Source organism: Vicia villosa, linkage group LG5 (assembly GCF_029867415.1).
Source record: "Vicia villosa cultivar HV-30 ecotype Madison, WI linkage group LG5, Vvil1.0, whole genome shotgun sequence".
Classification (NCBI taxonomy): Eukaryota; Viridiplantae; Streptophyta; class Magnoliopsida; order Fabales; family Fabaceae; genus Vicia; species Vicia villosa.
This window is the reverse complement of record NC_081184.1, coordinates 115,492,063-115,516,925: the sequence shown is the minus strand read 5'-3', so window position 1 is coordinate 115,516,925 and position 24,863 is coordinate 115,492,063. Positions and strand designations below refer to the sequence as shown.

Genomic DNA, 24,863 nt, shown 5'->3' with positions numbered 1-24,863 from the left:
AATGGTCAAAATGCCCCAAAGCTTCGTAGAACTCGAAACTTGGAAATTATATTTTGATGGTTCTAGTCATAAAGAAGGAACTGGGATAGGAGTTTTGATTATTTCTCCTAACAAAATTCCAACAAAATTCAAGTACATGATTGAAGATCCTTGCTCGAATAATGAGGCTGAATCTGAAGCTTTAATAGCTGACCTTGAAGTCTTGTTGGAATTGGGGGCAACTAGAGTCAAAATAATGGGTGACTCTGAATTGGTTGTTAAACAAATAACTAGAGAATACAAATGTGTCAAAGAAAATTTGATCATGTACTTCGTAATAGTAAATAGATTGTTACGAAATTTCGAATATGTACATATCAGACACATTCCTCGATTAAAGAATCAATAGGCCAATGATTTGACCCAAGTTGCTTCAGGATACAAATGGTCAAAAAAGAAATTAGACGAGTTAATTGAAGTTCGAGGCAAAGTGAAGGCAACCAGGTTATCTCTTTCAGACTTGGAAATAACAAAGTTGGGTTAAGTAGATGAAGAAAATTTCGAAATATTGACCATCGACAACTTAACAGACACAGACTGGAGAAAACCAATAGTATATTATTTAAAGAACCCAACATCATCTGCAGAGCGAAAAATGCTGGAGAAGAAACAAAGTTGATTGAAACAATGTCGGAGAAAGGAATAAATATGACTAAAACAATGTTGGAAAAGAGTGAGTTCGAAATAAAATGTTTCTAAAAATGAAGAGGAGAAGAGGGAGAGTCTGACGTGAGTTTAAATAGATTTGTCTAGTTCAGATATGCATCTCCGAACGATTTTTTTAATTTAAATAAAAAAATTAATTCAGAGATGTATCTGCGAACATACTCTAAAACCCCTTTGCAGATACATGTTCGAATTAACCTTTAGTTAAAATTAAGAAAATATTTGAACATTTTTAATTTTTTGCCAAAAATCTTAGAGAAGGGGACAAGTTACAAAGAGAAAGTCTCTAAATTGTCAATGTCAAGAATATTCAATCTGAATCCTAATCCTAAATCCTAAATTTACTTATCATTCTCGCATCTAGTTATTTAGTGAAAAACTTTTTCTTTTTGCATTAATAAAAACCTATAGGATCTAGTTATCATTCCCGCGGCTTTCAACGTTACAACTAGGGGTGGAAATAGGCTGGGCCGAGCTAGGCTTTGCCAAGCCTAAGCCTGGCCTGTCAAAAATAAATGAAGCCTAAGTCTGGCCTGTGGCCTGTCGTATGCTTATTTTTTAGGCCTGAGTCTGGCCTTTTCGAAGGCCTGGTTAGCCTGTTAGCCTATATAAAAGCCTATTTGTTTTAGACATATGTATCCAAGCAATTAAAATAATGTTTAAATAGACTAACTAACTAAAAGACCAAGAGACTAAAAGTTTATTTGCATTGACTTATTTTAACTTACCTCTTAGCATAAGTTTTAGGAGACTATTTTTTAGGAGAACTTATGAAAACAATGTTCATCAGATGTTTTCATCTTATTTTCATAAGTTCTTCAAGATAACCAAATTTTACTTTTATGTATTTTAATTCAAAGTATAAAACATATCATAATGATAATAATATATATTCATATTTATTTAAATAGGCCAGCCTGATAGGCTTATAAGGCTTCTTTTAGGGCCTGAGGCCTAGCCTTTTTAACTAAATAGGCTTATAAAAAAGCCTAGGCCTTTTCTATTTAAAAATAATGTGTGGCCTGGCCTGAGCCTATATAGGCTAGCCTGTAGGCCCCTGTTATCGGCCTGGCCTATTTCCACCCCTAGTTACAACCACTCGTTTTCTTTCTCTTTCTTCATCGTCCCAATTTCTCGTTTACTTCTTTCCCCTTTTAGACATCAACAATGGCGCACAAACTCTCGCTCCATTTCATTCACACTCCTCTCCTTCAAAACCGCAACCTCATTTCACACTCCAACCGCCGCTTACCTCTTCATTTCCTCGAACCTTCCCTTCTCAACAACACAACTCTCCATTCACCTAACCAATGCATTGTATCGTCAAAGCACCGTCACTTAGGGCTCCTAACACCTCGCGTAGTTCAAAATCACGAAGTCATAGATGAATCTGAAGACACGGAACAAATAAGCGAGGGTTTTGATGTGGAGGGAGATGAAGAAGAAGTGAATGAACTGGTTGAGCAGAGTATATGGATTCAGATGAAGGAAATTGTTTTGTTTACTGGACCGGCTATTGGACTTTGGTTGTGTGGACCGTTGATGAGTCTCATTGATACAGCAGTTGTTGGTCAAGGAAGTTCAATTGAACTAGCTGCTTTAGGTATTTTTTTTCATCGCATTCACTGTTTAATTACTAAAATTAAGCAATAATGTATGATGCATATGGATTTCGTTGTCTGCGAGCAGGTCCTGCTACTGTTTTTTGCGATTATTTGGGCTACTCGTTCATGTTTTTGTCGATTGCTACTTCAAATATGGTTGCTACTGCCCTTGCTAAAAAGGTTAGTTCCCTCTTGAAATGTGATAGAATATATTGATGAATATGTATATGTAAACATAGTTGTGTGAGCGGTTAGTTTCGCATTGGTTGTGAATGAGCTAAATGAATGATATAGAAGAGAGATGACTGGAATGATAAATGTTAAGGTTTTGAGTGGGAATGTTCTATTTTGGTCTTTTATTGATCCTGATTATTAACTTGTTGCTCCCTATACTTCATGAGTTTTCAAACAAGTGGTTCTAGAATTTAGATTCAAGTTAGCTTCATGAGAGAGGGGGAGTAGATCCTTGTATCAAAAAAGTCTTTATGGCTATGAAGTCGGACAGCGTGCTCTGTTAGTTGGTAATGGCAGTGAATGTATAGTGATGTGAGAGATTCATAGTTGATGAAAAGATTGTTAGAGTTCAAGTGAGTGGTTAGTCTTCTATTGACTAAGAATTAACCAAATGACACATATAAAAGATGTGAACTATATACACCCAACAATGATAGAAGTGGAGGATAATATCTAATGTAATATGAATGATCAGGTGGATGTATTCTTAAAATGAACCTGTGTAAACACAAGACCTGTAAGCTTTTTGACATTTTTGTTGAATCACATCCATAAACATACAGAACTTTTTTACGATTTATTGCACTGCCTTTCATGAGTAAATATGTTTGTGTAGGACAGGGCGGAAGTGCAGCATCACATATCTGTCTTGCTTTTTATTGGGTTAGCATGTGGCTTGGCGATGCTTTTGTTCACAAGGCTATTTGGTGCAACAACACTCGTAGGTATTGAAAATGAGAGCTCTGTCTAGTTGTGTCTCTTTTTGGAATAATAGTACTTCATTAATGCATAAGTGGTAACACAGCCTACCCCATGACTGATGAATTGTTCTATTTATGCCTTTTGTAGCTTTTACTGGACTGAAGAATGTACATTTAGTACCGGCAGCTAATACTTATGTCCAGGTTTTTTTCTTCTGATTACTATCCTTCAATTAAATTAAGATTGTAATTAATGTTTTTAAAATTCAAGAAATCATTTTAACAATTTATGGCAAGAAATGAGTAATTTCAATTTTCATTTCTTGCAATAGTTAATAGAGGTTTGTATGGCAACATTTCTTTTATTAAAGAATACAACCTTTCAAATGAGATTCTGTTTTTGTTTCTTTATTAAATACATATTGAATTGATGAAGGGGAGCTATATCATCCTCTGCTGGATTTAGTCACACTGAATTTCTTTTGGTATTAGATTCGAGGATTGGCATGGCCTTGTTTGCTTGTTGGATTGGTTGCTCAGAGTGCAAGGTGCAAACATACTATTTTTTTTCTTGAGTGTTAAGATTCTTACATTGGATGAAATATGACCTTAATATATGTTTATAAGTGGGGGCAATCCTTACCTTAGAAACTTATTTTGCACGGATAAGTTAGGACTAACCGACCGGTAAAGTGAGCTTTGTTTCCACTTATAAACATATACTTAGGTCATATCTCATCTAATGTGGGACTCTAACTTGGTTCTTTGAACTGTTTGAGCAAAGTGTTTTTTTACCCTGAGAATAGTTTAATGTTGTATTTAGTAGACTGTTGCTTTTTATGATTTTAAGCTTAATAACATTGTAACTATTGGGTATCCACATTCTTTCTCGCAGTCTTGGTATGAAAGATTCTTGGGGACCCTTGAAGGCATTGGCTGCTTCCAGTATTATAAATGGAATTGGTGATATAATCCTGTGTAGATATTTAGGCTATGGAATTGCTGGGGCTGCATGGGCTACATTGGCATCACAAGTAGGTTGAACAAACTCATATTCATCATGTTGTAAATAAGTAATTAGCATCAGCTTTTTTGTATTAAGCTTATTAATCAGGCCAATGAGTTAAAGCTTCCATATTCTCAGATTAGTATTTGTACTCTTCATACAAATTTAATTATAATTCAGAATATATTTCCACGCATCATGATTAATTAATGGTACCATATATGTCTTTTTTTTCCTATTTTCGATGTACTAAAATAATCAATTTGCACTGCTTTTACACCCCTTCCTGTTTTCAGGTTGTTGCAGCGTATATGATGTGCCAAACTCTAAACGAGAAAGGATACAATGTATTTTCCTTCTCTGTTCCTTCGGGGAAGGAATTTCTGGCTATAATTAGTCTTTCCGCTCCTGTATTTATTTCATTGATGCTAAAGGTTGAATACAATATTTTTGTTATATTTGTTGCTCTTTATCTCTAGTAGTCGAACCCTTAAATGTGACTGAAAATTTCGATGTTTAGATGGCTTTCTACTCTCTACTTATATATTTTGCTACATCAATGGGTACACATACAACGGCTGCCCATCAAGTTAGTTTTACTCTTGTCTTTTATTTTTTAACTATTCCTTTGCCGTCTATCTGCATATTTTCTGAACACCAAACTCATGATCATTGATAACACAACTCTTATGTTAGGTCATGATTCAGATCTTCTGGATATGCACAATATGTGGCGAACCTCTCTCCCAAACTGCTCAGTCATTTATGCCTGAGTTGATGTATGGAGTAAATCGGAGTTTGGAAAAGGTTAGTGTTAGTGTGTTACTCATTCACTGATTTCAAAAGATCTCTCCTCCAACCTCATATATCCAGTATCAGTTTTGGAGCTCTCTCTTGTGCTCAGTTGAATTTCACATTATATAGGCAGATCATCTTTAAATTTTGGTTTGAAGGGTACTTTTAAACAATTAGCCAATGTTTTCTTACTAATTAGTATTTCAGATTCTCTCTATACATTGTTATGTATATTCAAAAGTTCCCTGAGTTTATATTATATTGACAGGCTAGGTCGCTTCTAAGGTCTCTTGTAACTATTGGAGCTATACTTGGGTTTCTTTTTGGGATAGTTGGAACATTTGTTCCTTGGTTATTCCCCTACATGTTTACACCTGATCAGATGGTCATCCAGGAGGTTAGTTGTTGAATTTTTAAACTTTAGATCAGAAATTTCCATCATCTCCTCTGTCTACATTGTAGGGGCAGGATTACCTATGGAAATACAGAGGTTTTTTTGAACTAAAGATAGGTTTGAAATTAAGGTTTATGTTAGTGGTTAACTTGTTTGTATGATTATGCAGATGCACAGGATCCTGATTCCATACTTTTTAGCGCTAGTGGTCACACCTGCTACTATCGGCCTGGAGGGAACATTGCTGGTACGCTCGTGTTAGATTAGAATATTTGGATTTTCATTATTTAAGGAGTTTCCACTTAACTATTCTAGGATCTCTAACTTTGTCTTGTATTTCCTTATTTGTTCCTAGCTTGTTTTTTGTTACTACTCATTCAAAGAAAGGCAACTGAATACATTATATAACAAGTGTTATTTTAAGGTTGTAAGCTAATTGTGTATATTTGCTTATTCAGGCTGGACGGGATCTACGATTTATAAGTTTGTCGACGACTGGATGCTTTTGTTTAAATGCTTTAGTATTATCGGTAACAACTTTTTCTTTGTCTGCTGGTGTATATAGAAATATTGCTTGACTAGTTGTTCTCTAACGTCCAATTCACCTCGATGCCAGATCTTATGTAGTAGATATGGTTTGCAAGGCTGTTGGTTTTCCCTTGTTGGATTTCAATGGGTGAGACTCGGGCCTCAAATTTATAGAAAGTGCTAGTATTTTTTTTTTTTTGTGAACGAATTCTGACATGGAAATATCGTGTTCATTAGGCTCGGTTTTTTGTGGCCCTTCTGCGCCTTCTATCTCCCAACGGCATTTTATACTCAGAAGAAACAAGCCAATATGAACTGCAAAAGTTGAAGACTGCATAGTTTTGCAGCTACATTTTAACTTTAGTCCATGATACATTATACAAATAGAAGCATGTTGTCTGTTGCTTGCAAATCTTGTTAAATATTTTACAAAATAGGCATTCATTTCAATGTTGGTACAATTCAGTGCAGGGAACCTACTGGTGCTGAGATGTATCGGAAACCAAGCGGGGAAATGGGGATGTGATGTGGGGAAATTGAACCCACCACCCCTAACATATATCCTTGGTGATCAACAGAGGTGGAACGGGTTAAAGGTAATCGGCAAACCTTTCTTTTCTTGTGGCGGCTTTCAACATGAATCAATATTAAATTTATCAATGATAGTTAAACATCCTTTGTAGCCATAGATATTAGATGTTATCTAGTTAATACTGTTAGCTTAACAACAACATTTATAATCCTTCTCATCATTGATCCAATCAAGATCTCAGCCAAAACCTTAGAAATTTGTATTACCTCCATCCCAGTGAGAACCCAGGATCAATCCTCGTCTCTCCACCTCTCGACGACAACAACTACCATAATGGCTCTCTTCCTCAAGCAGCACCTTCAGATCAAAATTTTGAAGCAAATGCATGAAACAAGCTCTTACATCAAAGGACAAAACGATATTCATCAATGGTTCTCGTCCCGTAGTGGCACCTTCAGATCATAATTTTGAGCTATGTAATCGTGCAACAACATACTGCACTCCTTGATTAAAAGAACATTACCACCCCATATTGCACAAAGCGATACTTGTTTTGACTCAACATCAGAACTCTAGACAGATTTGGAAGATCGATTTACAAAAAGGAATCACTTTAGGTTTTTCGATTTACTCAAAGATCTCCACTCCATATAGAAATGTGGTTGTTCTTTATCAAAATACTTTACTGGTCTCAAGATTATTTGGGATGAATTTGGAATTTTTGAGGCCAACGTAATCTTGCATTGTAGATGCACCTGCTCCCTTAATTCTTCAGTTTAGAGGTACAAACACACTGAATATGTCATTTTCTTTTTAAAAGACTTAAATGATAATTACCACAATATTAGAACTTTGATCTTGCTAATGGATCCCCTACTTTCTTTAAGCAAGATCGTTACTCTACATGTTGTTCCTGAATCTACCATACTTAGTGTCAATTCCAACAATTCTCAACAAAATAAAGGCCAAAACTGTCAATTCAAAGATAAAGGAAAGTGAAAACCTATGAACTTTATGTTATGCAGCCTTCATTGCAATTTGATGTAAGGTTTTTTTTTTTGTGGACAATAAACAAACTCTTGCATTAGATGTAAAAGAGAGAGTACAAATAAAGAGAAATATGTTGTGTTTGGGCATTTCCCACCCACAAATTAACAACAACACTAATAAAATAACCCCTCCCACTAAGGACTTTAACATGCTTTGAGAAAATAGAAACCAAAAGAGTATTACCAATCCACTTCCTCAATCCAAGCAACCAAACAAAAATCTTCCACATGATACAAGTAAGTTTTAGAACCAAAATCTTTAAATCTATCCAGTTACGAATCATTTCTTTGACTATCTCACGCACAAGCCGATTATACTGGTTCTCAAGAAAGATTAAACTCACAAATTTTAGGGGAATCATTTGTTGTCTGGAAAGAGAATTTTGATTTGCAGCCACCCTAGTTAGATTCTTGCTCAAGAACACATCTCCCTCATTCAAGTTTCTTTGAGGCATTTTATCAAACACCTTAAACACAAACTGATAACAACCTAAATCTAAAAACAAAACATACCACAAAACAACACAAACAAAGAACAACAGAAGCCTAAACAACACAAACACAATAAAATAAGTCATTACAGGAAAACTAACACAAGATCTCAAAGATTTCATGTCTTTCGATGGTGGAGGCTCTGGTGGGGGTCGAATCTTGTATCCGAACCACTTTGGAGTTACAGTCTTCTGGTGGTTGTTGGCGGAGGAGACGAAATTCTTGATGGAGGTTGGGGTTAACGAACCGGAGGAAAGCAAGATGGATGACCGATTCAGTGAAGTGGGCATGTAAGGGGGAGACTTGTAGTGGGGGATGGACCTCTATTAAAGAGGGAACAACCACCATATTGGCAGTAGAGAGCTCCGATAATGGAGGAAGGGCCCCTATAGAAGGGAAGGCAGCACTCTCCAAAAGGGAGAAACCCTAAGTTTAGAGAGAGGGGAGAGTTTCTCTCTCTAAACATCTTCTTGCAGTCTTATTTTCACATTTACAAAAGTAAGTCTATCTTAATTTGTTGTATGTTAATGATGTGCTTATCGTAGGAAATGACATACAAGAGAGCAACTCAATTAAGCGGTTTCTCAACACCTCCTTTTAGATCAAGGACATAAACAACCTTAAATACTTCTTGGAAGTAGAAGTGGTTAGATCCAAGCTAGAAACACATTTGCCAAAGGAAATACATATTGAACACATTTTCCAAAGGAAATACATATTGAACCTCTTTACAGAGACAAGACTCCTTGACTATAAACATGCCAACACTCTAATGACCAAAGGCACAAAACTAGTATGATCCTACACCATACAAAAAGCTCATAAAAACTGATTTATGTAACATCCCGATTTTATTAGCTATTTTATTAATTAGTTGATTTGATATTTTTATTAATTATTTATTTAATTAATTATTATGTGGTATAATGATTATTTGAAATAATTAATTATATGTGTATTTATGCGATTTGAATTAATTGAGCTATTAGGGAGATATAATTGATTGGGCCTAAGTGGTAGAAATGTGACACTAGGTGGAGCTATGGGTTAAGCCCAACTAGAGAACAAATGTAATAAGAAGAGTTAGGTCATTTCATAACATAACTTTTGTAAGAAGAATAGAAGAGAGAAGAGAAGAGAAGAGAAGAGAAGAGAAGAGGATTTTGGTAGAATCTTGAAGATAGAAGGAGATTGACTTGAGGTATGGGAGAATCCCATTATCTTGATTTTATATGTATGCAATGTGTGATAGTATGCTAGTTAATCATTTTTCAATTTCATATGTTAGGGTTTTGTACATTTGTGAGATTTTGTGAATCAAATCATGTTTAATGATGTTATGATGTTAACCCATGAATGGATACACGGTTAGGACCCTTATATATGTGTTAGATTGATGTTTGGGTGAGTTTTGGTTGAGTAAAAATGGTTTTCGGATGTCTTGGCCGCGCCGCGCTAAAACCTCTGACTTGCCATCGCGCCGTGGAAGGTCTTGGTCGCGCCATGCAATATTCTCTGACTTGAGTTCGCTCCGCGGAGGTCTTGTTCGCGCCATGACACCCTGTTATGAAATTTTGGAATTTCTATTCTTTGATTTGGGATCCTGTATGCTTATGTTTTTTTAGATGGATTTTCATGAGTTTTATTAATTTATTCAAGGATGTTTGAATAGGTTGTGAATCGAAATTGAATCAATACATAATACTTGTGTTTTTAGTATATGTATGACGTGAAATTGTGGAATATATGCTAATTGAATGTATTCGATGTGAATGATTTATTTGATGTATGTTGTACAATTGGTGGATAATTTAATGTGTTGAATTATTGTGGTATGCCGTATGTTAAGATTGTATGGATAATCTTAATTGCATATGTTTTGGTGATAATTGTACATGCATTCATGGTGGCTTTGAAATATAAGCGGTGACACTTTGGATTCACATGGTGGCTTTGATCCTTGTGTGGAAACATGAGCGGCTATGTTCCCTTTTGTGGATTCGGAAGCGGTGAACTATATGTTCATATTTTGAGAGCTTTGATCTTGTCTGGATCAGAAGCGTGGCTCTGGTTTCGATCGGGAGCGGTGAGCTTGATACCCACAATGGTACCACATGCATTGAGTCACATTTATTACATTTGAGTCTCATTGTGTGCTATGTGATTGTTTTCTTGAATTGATGTGATTGCTTTGTGCGAATATTGAGAAAATGTGTTGAATGTACGATAATTGTGAAACTTATTCAATTATGAAGTGTGATGAATGATAAGGCTATTGTATGTTATGTTTATTGTACATATTATATATTCTCATTATGATGCATATCTCACCCTTCTGTTTGAATGATGTTCATTGTGACATCGTGCGGGTTCCGACGAGTAGTGAGCTTGTCCGAGGATTTAGCCGAAGAGCTTTTGGTTTATATGTGATTAGGTAGAGAGTCAAATGCTCTGGTCATGTAACATTGGGGGTTTTATTCGAATTCATGTTTATTGTTGTCTTGTTTATATTTGGTATGATGTTTTAGGTATTTGAATTGTATGGCTATGTGGCCTAGTTCTTGAATTTCATATAGCATAATTGATTATGTTATTTTGAATTGGTAGATGAATATAGTATGAGATATATTCATTGAACTGGTTGATTATAATTATTCTTTCGCGTGCGATATGCATATTAATGAAACATGAAGTTTTCAAATTGTGTTATGAGATGATCAGATGCATGTTTGTATGTTGTATTTTTGGTTTTGGATTTTCATTGCGGTGAAAACAACATGTGACGCCCTTTTGTTTATGCATGTTAATACTCTGTGAACATTCGTTATATTTGGGGTTTAGAAAAGGGGTGTTAAAATTCACCTTATCAACATCCAACCTCATATATGCCATTTTGTCTCGCAATTAATTCAACATATGAGTTCAACCCACCGATCTTCACCATGCAGCTGACATCCATGTTTTTATATATCTGAGGCCCACCCCTGCTCATGGGCTATTTCTCTCTTCCAATTCTTTTATCCAACTTAAGAGTTTTTATGATTTTGATTGGACATCTTGCCTGACAATGGGAGATATCTTAGTGGTTTCTGCATCTTTCTAGACAACTCTTTAATACCAAATCCTAAAAGCATGCTATAATTTTAAGAAGCTCTTCTGGAAGATTCTTTTAAAATAATCAAGTTTTTAAAATAAAATACCAAATAAACCAATATTTCAAAAAAATTACTCAACTAACTATACTTTTTTTCCACGTAGGCACCATGTGGGATGGTGCCTCCTATTTTTTTTTTTTTAAATTTTTTCAGTTACCTGCGGATTTTCCTGCTGATTTAGTGTTACCTGCTAATTTACCTTTAAATTTATCTGCGAAAATATTTAATGTTTGCTCTGCAGAGGTAACTGGAAATTTAAAAAAAAAAATAGGAAGCGCCATCCCACATGTCTACGTGGAAAAAAACACCAAACATGATTAGTTGAATAATTCTTTTGAAATATTGTTTTTTTTTTTTTAAACTTAGTTATTAAAAAAAACTTCTCTCTTCTGAGGCTGAATACATAGCTATGACTAATAATGTTTGTGAATTTAAATAGCTCACATATAAAATTGCTCCTCGAATATCCTTAAACTCTTTAGGGTGTTTTGTTGCTTGTCCTTATATTTATTATTATAGTAATTAAGTTTGTCACAATGAGCATTCTTGCACATCTCATAAAATTGTTATTTTCTTCTATAAAATGTTTTTAGCGCGTAAAACCGACTCTTAAACAAAACTCAAACATAAGTTGATTTGGATTATGAAAGTTTTGATCTGAATCAAGAATATCTAGCCGACATGATTTGAATTATGCAAAGATTTGATCCGAATCATGAAGGTTTTTCATTTCCTATAATTTAATTCGAAAAACATAATCCGAACAATAACGATACTTGATTCAAACCATAAACAAGATTGAAGAATTAGAATTTCATTTCGAAAAACATAGTAACAGTTTTTAATTAAATGAAATGTCAACAAAGATTTATAATATTGAGGCATAAGTCAAACGACTGAAAATATTTTTATTATATAATTAAAATAAAAATAAAAATATTAATAAAGTCGAAAGATGCAAAATAAATAATATTTATGAAACCTCAAGAAGTAGAGTAAATAATACTTAAAAAATTATCCAAAACAAATTAATTAATTAAAAAAAATTAATGAACTAACATAACTCAAACTCTCACTTTCAACAATATCTATAAGTTGTTTGTGTAGTGGCTTTTCCAAAGACTAAGAGTTGAATTTGTATTTAATAATAATGAGGTAAATAACCTAGATTCCCTTGTTATTATTAAAAGATATTTTTCTATAAAACAAAAAAATAAATAAATAAATTGTCGGATCTAGTTCATTCCCGCGGATTTGAACTTCACAACCACTCGTTTTCCTTTTCTGTCATCGTCTCAAATTTTCGTTGCCTTCTTTCCACTTCCAGACAACAACAATGGCATCACTACATCTCACTCACACTTTTCTCCTCCAAAACCGCAGCCTCATTTCACACTCCAACCGCCACTTACCTCTTCATTTTCTCGCACCTTCCTTTCTCAAGAACTCTACCAGATTCAATCCATCATATCAATCCAATACATTGTCGAAGCAGCACCGTCAGTTAGGATTTATACCATCTCGTGTAGTTCAAAACCACGACGTCATAGAGGAATCTGAAGATACGGAACAAATCAGCGAGGGTTTTGATGTGGACAGAGATGAAGAAGAAGTGAATGAACTGGTTGAGCAGAGTATATGGATTCAGATGAAGGAAATTGTTTTGTTTACTGGACCGGCTATTGGACTTTGGTTGTGTGGACCGTTGATGAGTCTCATTGATACAGCAGTTGTTGGTCAAGGAAGTTCTATTGAACTAGCTGCTTTAGGTATTTTTTTCATCACATTCACTGTTTAATTACTAAAATTAAGCAATAATGTATGATGCATATGAATATGAATTTCGTTTTCTACAAACAGGTCCTGCTACTGTTTTCTGTGATTACTTGAGCTACTCGTTCATGTTTTTGTCGATTGCTACTTCAAATATGGTTGCTACTTCACTTGCTAAACAGGTTAGTTTTTTTTTTGGACTTTTTCCCTATTTTTTGTATGAGATAGAAAATATTGATTAATGTGTATTTGTAAACTAAGTTGGTATTCAACTATGAGGAGTGTTTAGTCTACATTGGCTCATAATGACCTAGATAAATTAATGATATTGAAGAGAGATGACTCATATCATATGGCTAATGTTCTAAGGTTTTCGGTGGAAATGTGGTGTTTTGGTATTTTTTTAATCCTAATTATTAACTTGTTGCTCCTTATGCTTCACGGACTATCCAACAAGTGGTATCAGAGCTTAATTAACTTGATGCGAGAGTGGGAGTAGATACTTGTATAAAAAGTCTTTATGGCAATGGAGTCATGCAGAGTGCTATGTTGATTGGTAATGGCGGTTAAAGTATAGTGATATGAGAGATTCAGTATCTATAGGAATTTTGTTAGGATTCAAGTGAGTGGTTAGTCTTCTATTGACTAGGAATTGGTCAAATGACAATTAGATAAGAGAGGTGACCTATATACTCCCAACAGTGACAGAAGAGGAGGATAATAATTAAAGTAATGTATGACCAGGTCCATTTTGGCATTATTGTTATGAATCACATGACTGTTAGAAAAATCAATTTAAACCGAATGGAATCGAGGCTAGAATCGTGTACGAAACACTTTCCTTATAGTATTTCAAGCACTCCCAATTTGTCTTGGAGTTTCTACGCAGGAATACCCAGGATAATTCAGCCTTCTCGAGTTTGCGCAAGACTGACGAAAACTCGAATGTAGCGAAGAGTGCTCTGGAATTATTCTAGAGGATTTGCACTTTTGTGTTAATAATTCTGAATCCGAAATTATGCTTTTATAGGCCATGCTGATATTGTTTCACAAGGTAGCGACCCTTGGTGAAACAATTTCTTTTCCAAGAGTTATGACTTTTGGCCCACAGCATGGTTCACCAACGGTTGCAACATTTCATGAAGAGTTGCCAACTTTCAAATTCAAAATTCAAATCCACTAGCATATTTTCCTTGTCATTTTGGAACACAGCCATATTATTAATTATAATTAATAATTTACAACAATCCCCCACTTGTTCTAATAATGACAAGTCTAATTCCAGAATATAGAAAGCAAAAGAGTGTTAATACAGTTAGGTATCTTTCGATTTGAACTTAACCTTAGTAAAGACAACGCAAAGCCTAATCGGAACGTTAGGTAGCTATGCTTTGAACCGTTATCCCATGTGATCAGACCGGCGTTACTATACACACACTCTTTAAAGGTTCTTCGCCTACATATCTCGCCTAGCACTATTTATGGCCATGTGCTTTTCCTGTTTTCATGAATTTTTCATGAGAGAAACTCCAACTCTCACTTTAAGACGGCACCATCTTGAAATTCATATAGGTGAAGTTCAGTTTGTATCTATTTCTTGAAATACATATCCTCCTCGATATAGAACTTCATTAAGAGTTTCTAAAAACTCAACCCTCAATTATGTAATAGTCAACATTGTCACAAAATGTTGCACCAACTTCCAAATCAACGACTTGTTGTTACCCATTGAATCTTAGGTTAAGATGTATTAACTTCAGATTGGGTTGCTATCATTGTTGGAACACTTATTCAAGGAGTTTCAACCTCACACCTTTTGAGATTGTCTTTACTAATCCATGACCATTGGTTTAGTAAATGAATCATTCAAATTATAGATCGATCGTATATATGTGAATGAAATGATTACATCTTTAATCAGTTTTCTCACGAAAGAATGTCTAAGGCCTCAGTGCCCAAACTTTTCATTTTACACTTATCTGAATTCTTTTGCTAAACTGGCTTAAGTGTCACGTTGTGTTAACACCTTTGAAACACAGTGTTTATAGCCAATGGAACTTCCAACAGAAGGTCCCTCAATCATTCAACTTCTTTGACCAGTGGTAGAGATATCCACACACTATGGCTTCATGGTCAAGATAGTGATGCATCTTTATTTATTGCTCTTCCAAGAAATCTCACCCCAACTAGTGTACATATCCACTTAGTTGTAAATATATGAACTCCAACACTTGATATCCAACTCATATTGGTATATCCTTCTACTATGGTAGGAAACCTACCATAATGGAGGTCAAGATTTTGTTTTGAAAGATAATCAAAATCCTTGTGATTTCCTTGGAATGCTCACCATTTGGATTGCTAGTAAATCTACTCATTTACTATTTACTATTTGCAACTGCTATATCGCATATAGTACATTGCATTAGAAAACCAATTTCACTTGTGTATTCTAATATAGCCATAACTCTTCCATCATTATTTTGACACTAAGATCAAATTGAATATTCACCTTTTGAAACGTGACAGTTTGAACTTATCAAGAACTTTCTCAAAGTGTCTTTGACTAGGTTCATAACCCCCACTATTTTTGCATTACTTTGATCTCCAAAAGAGTGTCAACTAGTCCAAGATCTTACATCTTGAATGTGGTTTTCTCAACCCCCACTCTTTCGCTTTACTTTGATCGAAAAGAGTGTCCACTATTTCAAGATTTTTCATCTTGAATGTGGAAGCTAGAAACCTCTTTGTTTCTAAGATTTTATTCATCTCGTTGCTAATGATCAACATGTAATCAACATAGAGACAAAGGAATATCACAATATTCTTACACAACTTTGTGTACAAACACTTATTACAAGAATTAGATGAAGAAGCTTTTTAGATAATCATGCATGATGATGCAAGAAGGTTTTTAGATGAAGTGAGAGATAAAATTATGAGCAATTTAAAATAAATAGTATGAATTGCAATGAGTACCTTAGTTATATTCTCTTGTCTCAAATATTCACTTGAATTTCTATGTTCAACCTTCTTGATTAACTTCATCATTGACGTGCATGAAACTTTTGATCCTTTTTCTTCTTTGATAACCTTTGTCTTCATCAAAACTAGATATAAGATATATTCTTCACAATCTCCCCCTTTTTGATGATGACAAACTCTTTGAATTCTTGTTTTGATAAGATTAAAAATTCTCCCTCTAACTCCTCCTTAATCGGAGATTCTTACAATGACAAAGTCAAACTTTTATTGTCATTGTTTCGGTGCTTGTTTTAATCCATACAAGGATTTAACAAGCTTGTACACTATTTGTTCATTAACAAGAAGTATATAACCTTCTGATTTCTCCATGTAAATCTCCTCATCGAGATCTCCATTTTAGGAATGTTATTTTGACATCCTTTTGATGAACTATAAGTTCATGCAAAAACTAATGCAAACAATACTCTAATTGTTGCCGTCCTTGCTACTAGTGCATATGTGTTTAAATAATTAACACCTTTCTTTTGCCTAAGACCCTTGGTTACTAATCAATCCTTGTAGATGTTTAATGTACCATCACTATGATACTTTCTTTTAAACATCCATTTGCATCCAATGGATCTTAATCTTTTAAGTAGATCGAGAAGTTCCAAGTATGGTTTGACATTATTGAATCTATTTCATCTTGGATATCATTATTCCAAAAATAGAGTCCTTTGAAGCTATTGCTTCCTTACAAGTCTTAGGATCGTCTTCCACTTGAAGAATAAGAACATTTCGAACTCTCATTATTTCCTTCTACACGAGAGAAATAAGTTGAGAAGTGATTTTGTTCGGTCCTAGATCCTTAGCCTTGTAGACTCTCTAGCTTATCCTTAGTTCGGGATATTCCAACAATCAGTGAAGAACTTTCGGTTTTCAACAATCCACGGAGAACCTTTCTCACGAGGTACTTCGAATTCCTTATCCTCCTTGACAAGGTTCTCAAAATTCAACATCTCAAGATTCAATAGTTATATTAAACTCCAAATTCAGAGGTCTATATAAATCATGATCTATCTTTAGATGATCTTTATATAACTTATAATAATAAGTTTCTTTGAATACAAACATGTATCTTCATAAAATCCAAATTAATTTACAATTTATATAATCGAAAATACAATAGTATTATTATATAATTTATATATTCACTGTGTACAATTTATGATAATATATTATTGTTAACACTTTTATTCGAAATTGCTCAATTTATAAAATTGTAATTACCAAACTAGTAGATACAGTACCATTTTTTCATTAATACCATTTATATGACCCCATAGTAATTTGAATATTAGTCTTTTAATATTTGGAATACAACAAACAGGAATCAATTCAAATTAATTGTATTTGTCATTCATAACAATTCATAGAACATGACGAAAATAAAACTTGCATTTTAAAATTCATGTGTACGTTAGCAAATACAATGACATACTTTAGATGCCCTGTATTTAAGAAAAAATTCATTACGAAGTACGAAATGTTTATATATGAACGTTAGCAATACAATGACACAGAACATGGATTTGAAAGACACACTGCTCCATCAATAATACATGCCAATTCAAACACTTTTATATCGTTTTATAATTATCATATTAATCGATTCTAAGAAATCATAATGTCATTCATTAACCATGCTTTAATATTAACTATTAGATTAATTTCATATTTGTTTAAAATCTTGATATTATGATTTTCATACTTTTCTTTTTTTTTTTAATGAAAAACAATAAAACGTACCCGGATTCATAATAACGAAAATATTCTTGTGTTTAGAATGTATCAGCGACACAATTGTTCGTCATTTGATGCTTGAAACGGAAGCCTCGATTTGCCATTGCTTGATCATACTATAAGATTGTTAGAAAAATCAATTTAAACCGAATGGAATCGAGGCTAGAATCGTGTACGAAACACTTTCCTTATAGTATTTCAAGCACTCCCAATTTGTCTTGGAGTTTCTACGCAGGAATACCCAGGATAATTCAGCCTTCTCGAGTTTGCGCAAGACTGACGAAAACTCGAATGTAGCGAAGAGTGCTCTGGAATTATTCTAGAGGATTTGCACTTTTGTGTTAATAATTCTGAATCCGAAATTATGCTTTTATAGGCCATGCTGATATTGTTTCACAAGGTAGCGACCCTTGGTGAAACAATTTCTTTTCCAAGAGTTATGACTTTTGGCCCACAGCATGGTTCACCAACGGTTGCAACATTTCATGAAGAGTTGCCAACTTTCAAATTCAAAATTCAAATCCACTAGCATATTTTCCTTGTCATTTTGGAACACAGCCATATTATTAATTATAATTAATAATTTACAACAATGACTTTATGCACGCAGAACTTTTAGGATTTATTGCATTGCCTTTGCTTAGGAAAATATTTGTGTAGGACAGGGAGGAAGTGCAGCATCACATATCTGTCTTGCTTTTTATTGGTTTATCATGTGGCCTGGCAATGCTTTTGTTCACAAGGTTATTTGGTGCAACAACGCTCGCAGGTATTGAAAATGACATCTCTGTCCAATTGTGATCCTTTTTTGGGATAATAGTAATTCACTAATGCATAAATAGTAACAGAGCCTAATCCACTACTGATCTATTTATGTCTTTTGCAGCTTTTACTGGACCGAAGAATGTACATATAGTACCAGCAGCTAATACTTATGTCCAGGTTTTTTTTTCTGATTAATATCCTTCCATTTAAATTAAGATTGGAATTAATGTTCTTAAAATTCAAGAAAACATAATACAATTTATGTCGAGAAATGAGTAATTTCATTTTTAGTTTCATGTAATAGTAAATAAAGGGTTTGTATGGAAATATTTCTTTTCTTATAGTATATAATCTTTCAAATAAGATTCTACTTATGTGCTTTCATTATTTACATACTGAAATTGATCAAGGGAAGGTACCATTCTCTGCTTGATTTAGTCTCACTGAATTTCTTTTGGTATTAGATTCGAGGGTTGGCATGGCCTTGTTTACTTGTTGGATCGATTGCTCAGAGTGCAAGGTACAGACATACTATTCATTTCTCTTTGTGCGACTTTCTAAAATGAGTTGTTGCAATTTGCAAGACTTTATGTCAAATCTCAGAATCTGTTCTCCACATTCTATGTTAGTTTATATCAAGTCTTTCGAAATGCTGTTCAATTTGGTGATAAAGTCTGTCTTAGTAGTTGCCCAGAAACTCTTGGTATTATGAGTGACATTTCTCAGATAGCAAGGCTCCTTTTTGTCTCTCAATACTGGTTGCTTTATGTTGATGATTTCTCATTTGCTTCTTATATTTAAATGAAAATGTTAATTACCCCCTCTCTGCTCTTAATGCCTGATTGTTCTTTGAACTGTTTGAGCAAAGTGTTCTTTACCCTGATTTAATAGTTCTAGGTAATATTTAGTAGAATGTGGCTTTTTAAGATTTTAAGTTTGAGAATATTATAACTATTAGATTCTCATTTAATTCATATTCTTGATATCCATATTCTTTCACGCAGTCTTGGTATGAAAGATTCTTGGGGACCCATGAAGGCTTTGGCTGCTGCCAGTATTATAAATGGAATTGGTGATATAATTCTATGCAGATATTTAGGCTATGGGATTGCTGGGGCTGCATGGGCTACATTAGCATCACAAGTATGCTGAACAAACTCATATGCATCATGCTGAAAATAAGTAATTAGAGCTGTAGGCACATGCTATGCAAATATCAGCTTTTTTGTATTCAGCTTATTAATCAGGCCTATGATTTAATGCTTCTATATATTCAGATTAGTGTTTGTACTTCTCAGACAAATTTAATAATACTTCAGAATGTTAATGGTATCATATATGGTTTTTGCCTATTTTCAATGTACTAAAATAATCAACGTGCACTGCTCTTACACCCCTTCCTGTTTTCAGGTTGTTGCTGCATATATGATGAGCCAAACTCTAAATGAGAAGGGATACAATGCATATGCCTTCTCCATTCCTTCAGGGAAGGAGTTTCTGTCAATACTTAGTCTTGCCGCTCCTGTATTTGTGACATTGATGTTGAAGGTTGAATAAAGTATTTTGCTATATTTGTGGCTCTTTTTATGGAATAGTCTAACCTTTAAATATAACTAATACAACTGAAAGTTCTGATTTTTAGGTGGCTTTCTACTCTCTACTTATATATTTTGCTACATCAATGAGTACACATAAAATGGCTGCTCATCAAGTTAGTTTTGCTCTTGTGTTTTATTTTGTAACTCTATTCCTTTGCTGTCTATCTGCACATTATCTAAACACCAAACTCATTAACATTGATAATCCGTTTCGTATGTTAGGTCATGCTTCAGATCTACATGTTATGCACAATATTTGGTGAACCTCTCTCCCAAACTGCTCAATCATTTATGCCTGAGTTGATGTATGGAGTAAATCGGAGTTTGGCAAAGGTTAGTATACTTATTCACTGATTTCAAAAGATCTCTCCTCAAACCTCACATATATAGATAGTATCAGTTTTAGAGCTCTATTTTGTGCTCAGTTGAATTTCATATTATATAGGCAGATCATCTTTCTTTATGGTTTTAAGGCTAGTTTTAAACAATGATGCTATGTTCTCTTTACTAATTCATATTGTAGATTCTCTCCATACATTGTTATGTATATTCAAAAGTTCCCTGAGTTTGTGTTATCTTGACAGGCTCGGTCGCTTCTAGGGTCTCTTCTAACTATTGGAGTTGTATCTGGGTTGCTTTTGGGGATTGTTGGAACATTTGTTCCTTGGTTATTCCCCTACATTTTTACCCCCGATCAGATGGTCATCAAGGAGGTCAGTTTTTGGATTTTAAAGCTTTTTAGCTCAGAATGTTTCACTATCTCCTTTGACTACATTGTGGGGGCAGGGTTACTGATAGAAATACAGATGTTCTTAATGGAATAAATATAGGTAGAAATGTTTGTGGTTAATTTGTTTTTGTGATTATGCAGATGCATAAGATTCTGATTCCATACTTTTTAGCGCTGGTGGTGACACCTGCAATTGTCAGCCTGGAGGGAACATTGATGGTATGATCACGTTAGATTGGAATATTAGGATTTTTTTATTTATTTTAGTTTTCTTATGTAGGTAGTCTTGTTCAGTTGGATTTGTACTCGTTGTCTAGACTATTACCTGACCTAGATTTTTAGCATAAAAATGATTTTCAAATACCAAGCCTCTTGAAAAGCCTAATAATCTGTTTCACTTAGGTTCCAGTGGTTTTATATTCTTTAACAAGTTTCATTATGAAACAGCCTTTGGGGTCGAGGCTCTAAAAAGCCTACTTATTTTGGTGGTTGCATTAAACTTGCTCAATTAAACCATGTAATTTCCTTTTTAAGGCCATTATACCATATATAATGTACTGAACTCATGATATATGAGAGAGATGATTTATATATCTAATGCCTTAAAAAATTTGGTGGAAAAAGTTGTGTTCCGATCTCCTACTGATCTTGGATCATTGGCCCGTTGTAGTTTTGTTGCTCTCTGAACTCCTCAATAGTTGTGACAATTTATTTTATTTATCTAGCTTGCTTCTTGTTACTAATTTAAAGACGGGAAACTTAATGCATTGTATAACAAGTGTTATTTTAAGGTTGTTAGTTGATTGTGTATATTTGCTTACACAGGCTGGAAGGGATCTAAAATTTTTAAGTTTGTCAATGAGTGGATGCTTTTGTGTGAATGGCCTAGTATTACTGGTAACAAATTTTCCTTGGCTTGCTGGTGTACATCGTAATATATCTCTTGACCAATCTTTCTGTAACACCCAATTTACATCAATGCAGATCCTATGTAGTAGATATGGTTTGCTAGGCTGCTGGTTTGCCCTTGCTGGATTTCAATGGGTAAGACTCGGCCCTAGAACTTATAGAAAGTACTAGTATTATTTCGTGGATATATTCTGACAGGGAATATTGTGTATATTAGGCTCGATTTTCAATGGCCCTTCTGCGACTTCTATCTCCCAAAGGCATTTTATACTCGGAAGATACAAGCCAGTATGAGCTGCAGAAGTTGAAGACTGCATAGTATTGGAGCTCCGTTTAGTTCATGATACATTATACTAATAGAAGCATGTTGAATGTTGCTTGCAAATCTTGATAAATACGTAACAAGATAGGCATTCATTTCAATATCGATTCAATTCAGTGCAGAGAAACTGCTGGTGCTGAGTTGTATCGGAAACCAAGTGGGGAAATGGGGGATGTGATGTGGGGAAACTAAATCCACCGCCACTGCCACCGCTCTGAACGTATCTTTGTGATCAAGTGAGGGGCTACTGGGGTAAAGGTAATCAGCAAACCTTCTATTTTTAAGGCGGATTTTAACACGGATCGATATTAAATGTCTATGATAGTGTTTTCTTTTTTCAAATGGTCCATGATAATTCATTTACTACTTTTTATATGAAAAAACCTTAAACAAGGGTCATTTAGAAATAGAAGAGAATAAATATGTTTCTATTATTAGAATATCAATTGGGTTAACTCAACCCTACAATACTGACGGTAATTTAGGGGTGTTTTGCATCTATAAACTTATATTTATGTCATATTTAATACAATATGAGACTTTTAACAGTCATATTTATTAGAAATAGAGGCATTTATCCATGGGTGTGCATGTGTCTTGTTAAACTAATTTTGACCAAATAAATTATACGGTTTCAAACAAATTTCATCAATTAGGCTTGGGCAAAAATTCACAATTTTCTATCAAACTTGAATCAATTTTTTTCTTTTTTGGTTTAGTAGCTGGAATTTCACCTCTTTCTTTAACGGTGAATAAGTGAGATGTTGCGGATTCAAACCCGCTCCCTTGCAGTTGGATATCCCTACACAGCTGCAATCAAATTTGAATCAATTCACTCAGGTGAGTAGTGTGTTGGTTCAGATCGGGAGATTACTTCCATAAAATAATAATTAAATCAAATTCTATTCCAAAAAATTTCATCATGTTCCCATCCACAATCAATGAATTTTAGAGGGTTGCATCCCACTGACCAATCTTCCTATCAAACATCTGTCAATAGAATTGGACAGTTTTATTAATTATTAATTGCACAAATTTGTTGATATTTGTAATTATGTAACTATTCTCCTAATTATTTAGTCTAGCTGTAGGTATTATTTAATCCAGTTGTAGGTTTAGCCGTTTTAAGGTATCATACTGCATCAACAGTATTAAAAAGAGAATTCCCTACTGAAAAATGCAGATTTTACCACATACAGATTCTGAGTTTGACATGGTATCATACTAGGTTAGGATCCAAACCTTATATTACTCTTTTTTGGGTCCAACCACCTCTTGCAATCACACCCTTGAGTTTTTTTTTTTTCATGCGCCACCCACCTCTTGAAATTGCAGTTCCTAGTCGACGACAACCCTTGTTTCTTTGATGTTTTTGAGTTCCTTATTTCATTCTAATAGTTGAGTAAGTTCTATGCATTTTTTGTCCTCGACATCATGTTCTCTGAGAAGCATGATGTCTGTCCTTAATGGAAAAACTACTCCCCACGGGTGTTTCAGCTCCTGATTTTTGTCAAAGAAAAATAAATTTGTCTATCAAAGCAATTGACGACATTTCCTCATCTCTCACCAAAGTTTAAGTTTCCCCTAGTCTCACCAATAATCTTATTTTAGTTGGTCAATTAGTTGACAATGATTGTAGAGTTGGATTCTCAAAATATGGTTGTCTTATGCAGGATCGATAATAAGGGAAGATGACCGGGAAAGAGCCTAAACATGAATGTCTTTTTGCGTTCTAAGGCTAGACCATTTTTTGCATTCAAATTTATGTGCCTATGTTTAGACTCAATTTTTATCTAAAATTAATATTTTAGGATCTGACAATGGGGGAATACACATATGCTGTATTTCAAGAATTCTTGGAAACAAAAGGTTATCATCCCAAAGGTTATCATCCCTTCTACATGCTAACAAAACAGAGTAGTTGAAAGAAAAAATTGTTATCTACTTGATGTTGTTCGTATCTTGATGATGGATTCCCTTGTACTCTCTTGATTCTGGTGTGAAGTTGTCACCACTGTTATCCATCTTATAATCGTCTCCTTTCTCAAGCCTTAAACAATGATTCCCCATTCTTAAGATTATTTGAACAACCTATTTATACCAATATTCGCACTTTTGGTTGTGTGTTAAATGCACTTTTCTTGGATACTTACTCCAACAAAAAGGTTGCATATGTTATGATCTTAGTCTAATAAGGATTTGACTGTCTAAAATGTCATTTATCAAGAGGATAATTATTTTGTCCATTAACCAATACAACCATTCTCCTACCTTCATATCTATGTTGGCTTTGTTTTCCAACAATTATGCTCGAGAATCAACACCCAAACCATTTTTGGTGTACCATAGACCTCCAATACCTCCACAGCCCCCCTCCCAATCATTCTCTGACTGTTGATTCTGTACTTGAAGCATAACCAACAAGTTTACATTGTGGCACTCGTGTTCGTAAATCAACGAAACAGTATGATTTGTTTTCATCTTTATCTTTTAGAACAACTTTGGTTTTTGCTTCTATTCCATCTTCTTATAAACAAGCTATGGAACGTAAATGTTGACAAGATGTTATAAAGGTTGAACTTCTTGCATTAGATGAAAATATAACACAAAACGTTGTTCCTAGTACACCTCATTTGTTAAAACCTCTTAGCACTAAATTTGTATTCACTATAAAATTTCATTCACGTTGATCCATAGATTGCTATAAGGCTGAATTGGTTGTTCTTTGAAATATGCAAGATTTTGGCCTCGACTATCCGCCACTGATCATAGTCGAGCCTATATGCTAATAAAATTGGTTTTTC

General features: G+C 34.3%; 2 protein-coding genes across 2 annotated transcripts; both read left to right on the top strand.

The window, feature by feature from the left end:
* The first annotated feature begins 1,796 nt into the window (after nucleotides 1-1,796).
* On the top strand, nucleotides 1,797-6,428 carry LOC131602103 (protein DETOXIFICATION 46, chloroplastic-like). The gene is made up of 14 exons (XM_058874108.1): nucleotides 1,797-2,308; nucleotides 2,395-2,489; nucleotides 3,160-3,268; nucleotides 3,393-3,448; nucleotides 3,737-3,792; nucleotides 4,140-4,278; nucleotides 4,547-4,684; nucleotides 4,771-4,839; nucleotides 4,947-5,057; nucleotides 5,314-5,442; nucleotides 5,609-5,686; nucleotides 5,898-5,969; nucleotides 6,056-6,115; nucleotides 6,205-6,428. Exons 1-14 carry the CDS (start codon nucleotides 1,873-1,875, stop codon nucleotides 6,304-6,306), a joined length of 1,650 nt encoding a protein of 549 aa, XP_058730091.1. The 5' UTR covers nucleotides 1,797-1,872; the 3' UTR covers nucleotides 6,307-6,428.
* Nucleotides 6,429-12,427: 5,999 nt separating this feature from the next.
* Nucleotides 12,428-22,401, top strand: LOC131602105 (protein DETOXIFICATION 46, chloroplastic-like). Its single transcript, XM_058874109.1, has 14 exons — nucleotides 12,428-12,964; nucleotides 13,056-13,150; nucleotides 18,396-18,504; nucleotides 18,622-18,677; nucleotides 18,965-19,020; nucleotides 19,505-19,643; nucleotides 19,911-20,048; nucleotides 20,143-20,211; nucleotides 20,321-20,431; nucleotides 20,683-20,811; nucleotides 20,970-21,047; nucleotides 21,654-21,725; nucleotides 21,813-21,872; nucleotides 21,955-22,401. Exons 1-14 carry the CDS (start codon nucleotides 12,532-12,534, stop codon nucleotides 22,054-22,056), a joined length of 1,647 nt encoding a protein of 548 aa, XP_058730092.1. The 5' UTR covers nucleotides 12,428-12,531; the 3' UTR covers nucleotides 22,057-22,401.
* Nucleotides 22,402-24,863: the final 2,462 nt, after the last annotated feature.

Coding starts and splice junctions, on each gene's coding strand:
- LOC131602105 (XM_058874109.1), top strand. CDS start 12,532: ATGGCATCACTACATCTCACTCACACTTTTCTCCTCCAAAACCGCAGC. Junction 20,432..20,682: donor TAAATCGGAGTTTGGCAAAG/GTTAGTATACTT, acceptor TTATCTTGACAG/GCTCGGTCGCTTCTAGGGTC. Junction 21,873..21,954: donor CCCTTGCTGGATTTCAATGG/GTAAGACTCGGC, acceptor TGTGTATATTAG/GCTCGATTTTCAATGGCCCT.
- LOC131602103 (XM_058874108.1), top strand. CDS start 1,873: ATGGCGCACAAACTCTCGCTCCATTTCATTCACACTCCTCTCCTTCAA. Junction 2,490..3,159: donor CTACTGCCCTTGCTAAAAAG/GTTAGTTCCCTC, acceptor ATGTTTGTGTAG/GACAGGGCGGAAGTGCAGCA. Junction 6,116..6,204: donor CCCTTGTTGGATTTCAATGG/GTGAGACTCGGG, acceptor CGTGTTCATTAG/GCTCGGTTTTTTGTGGCCCT.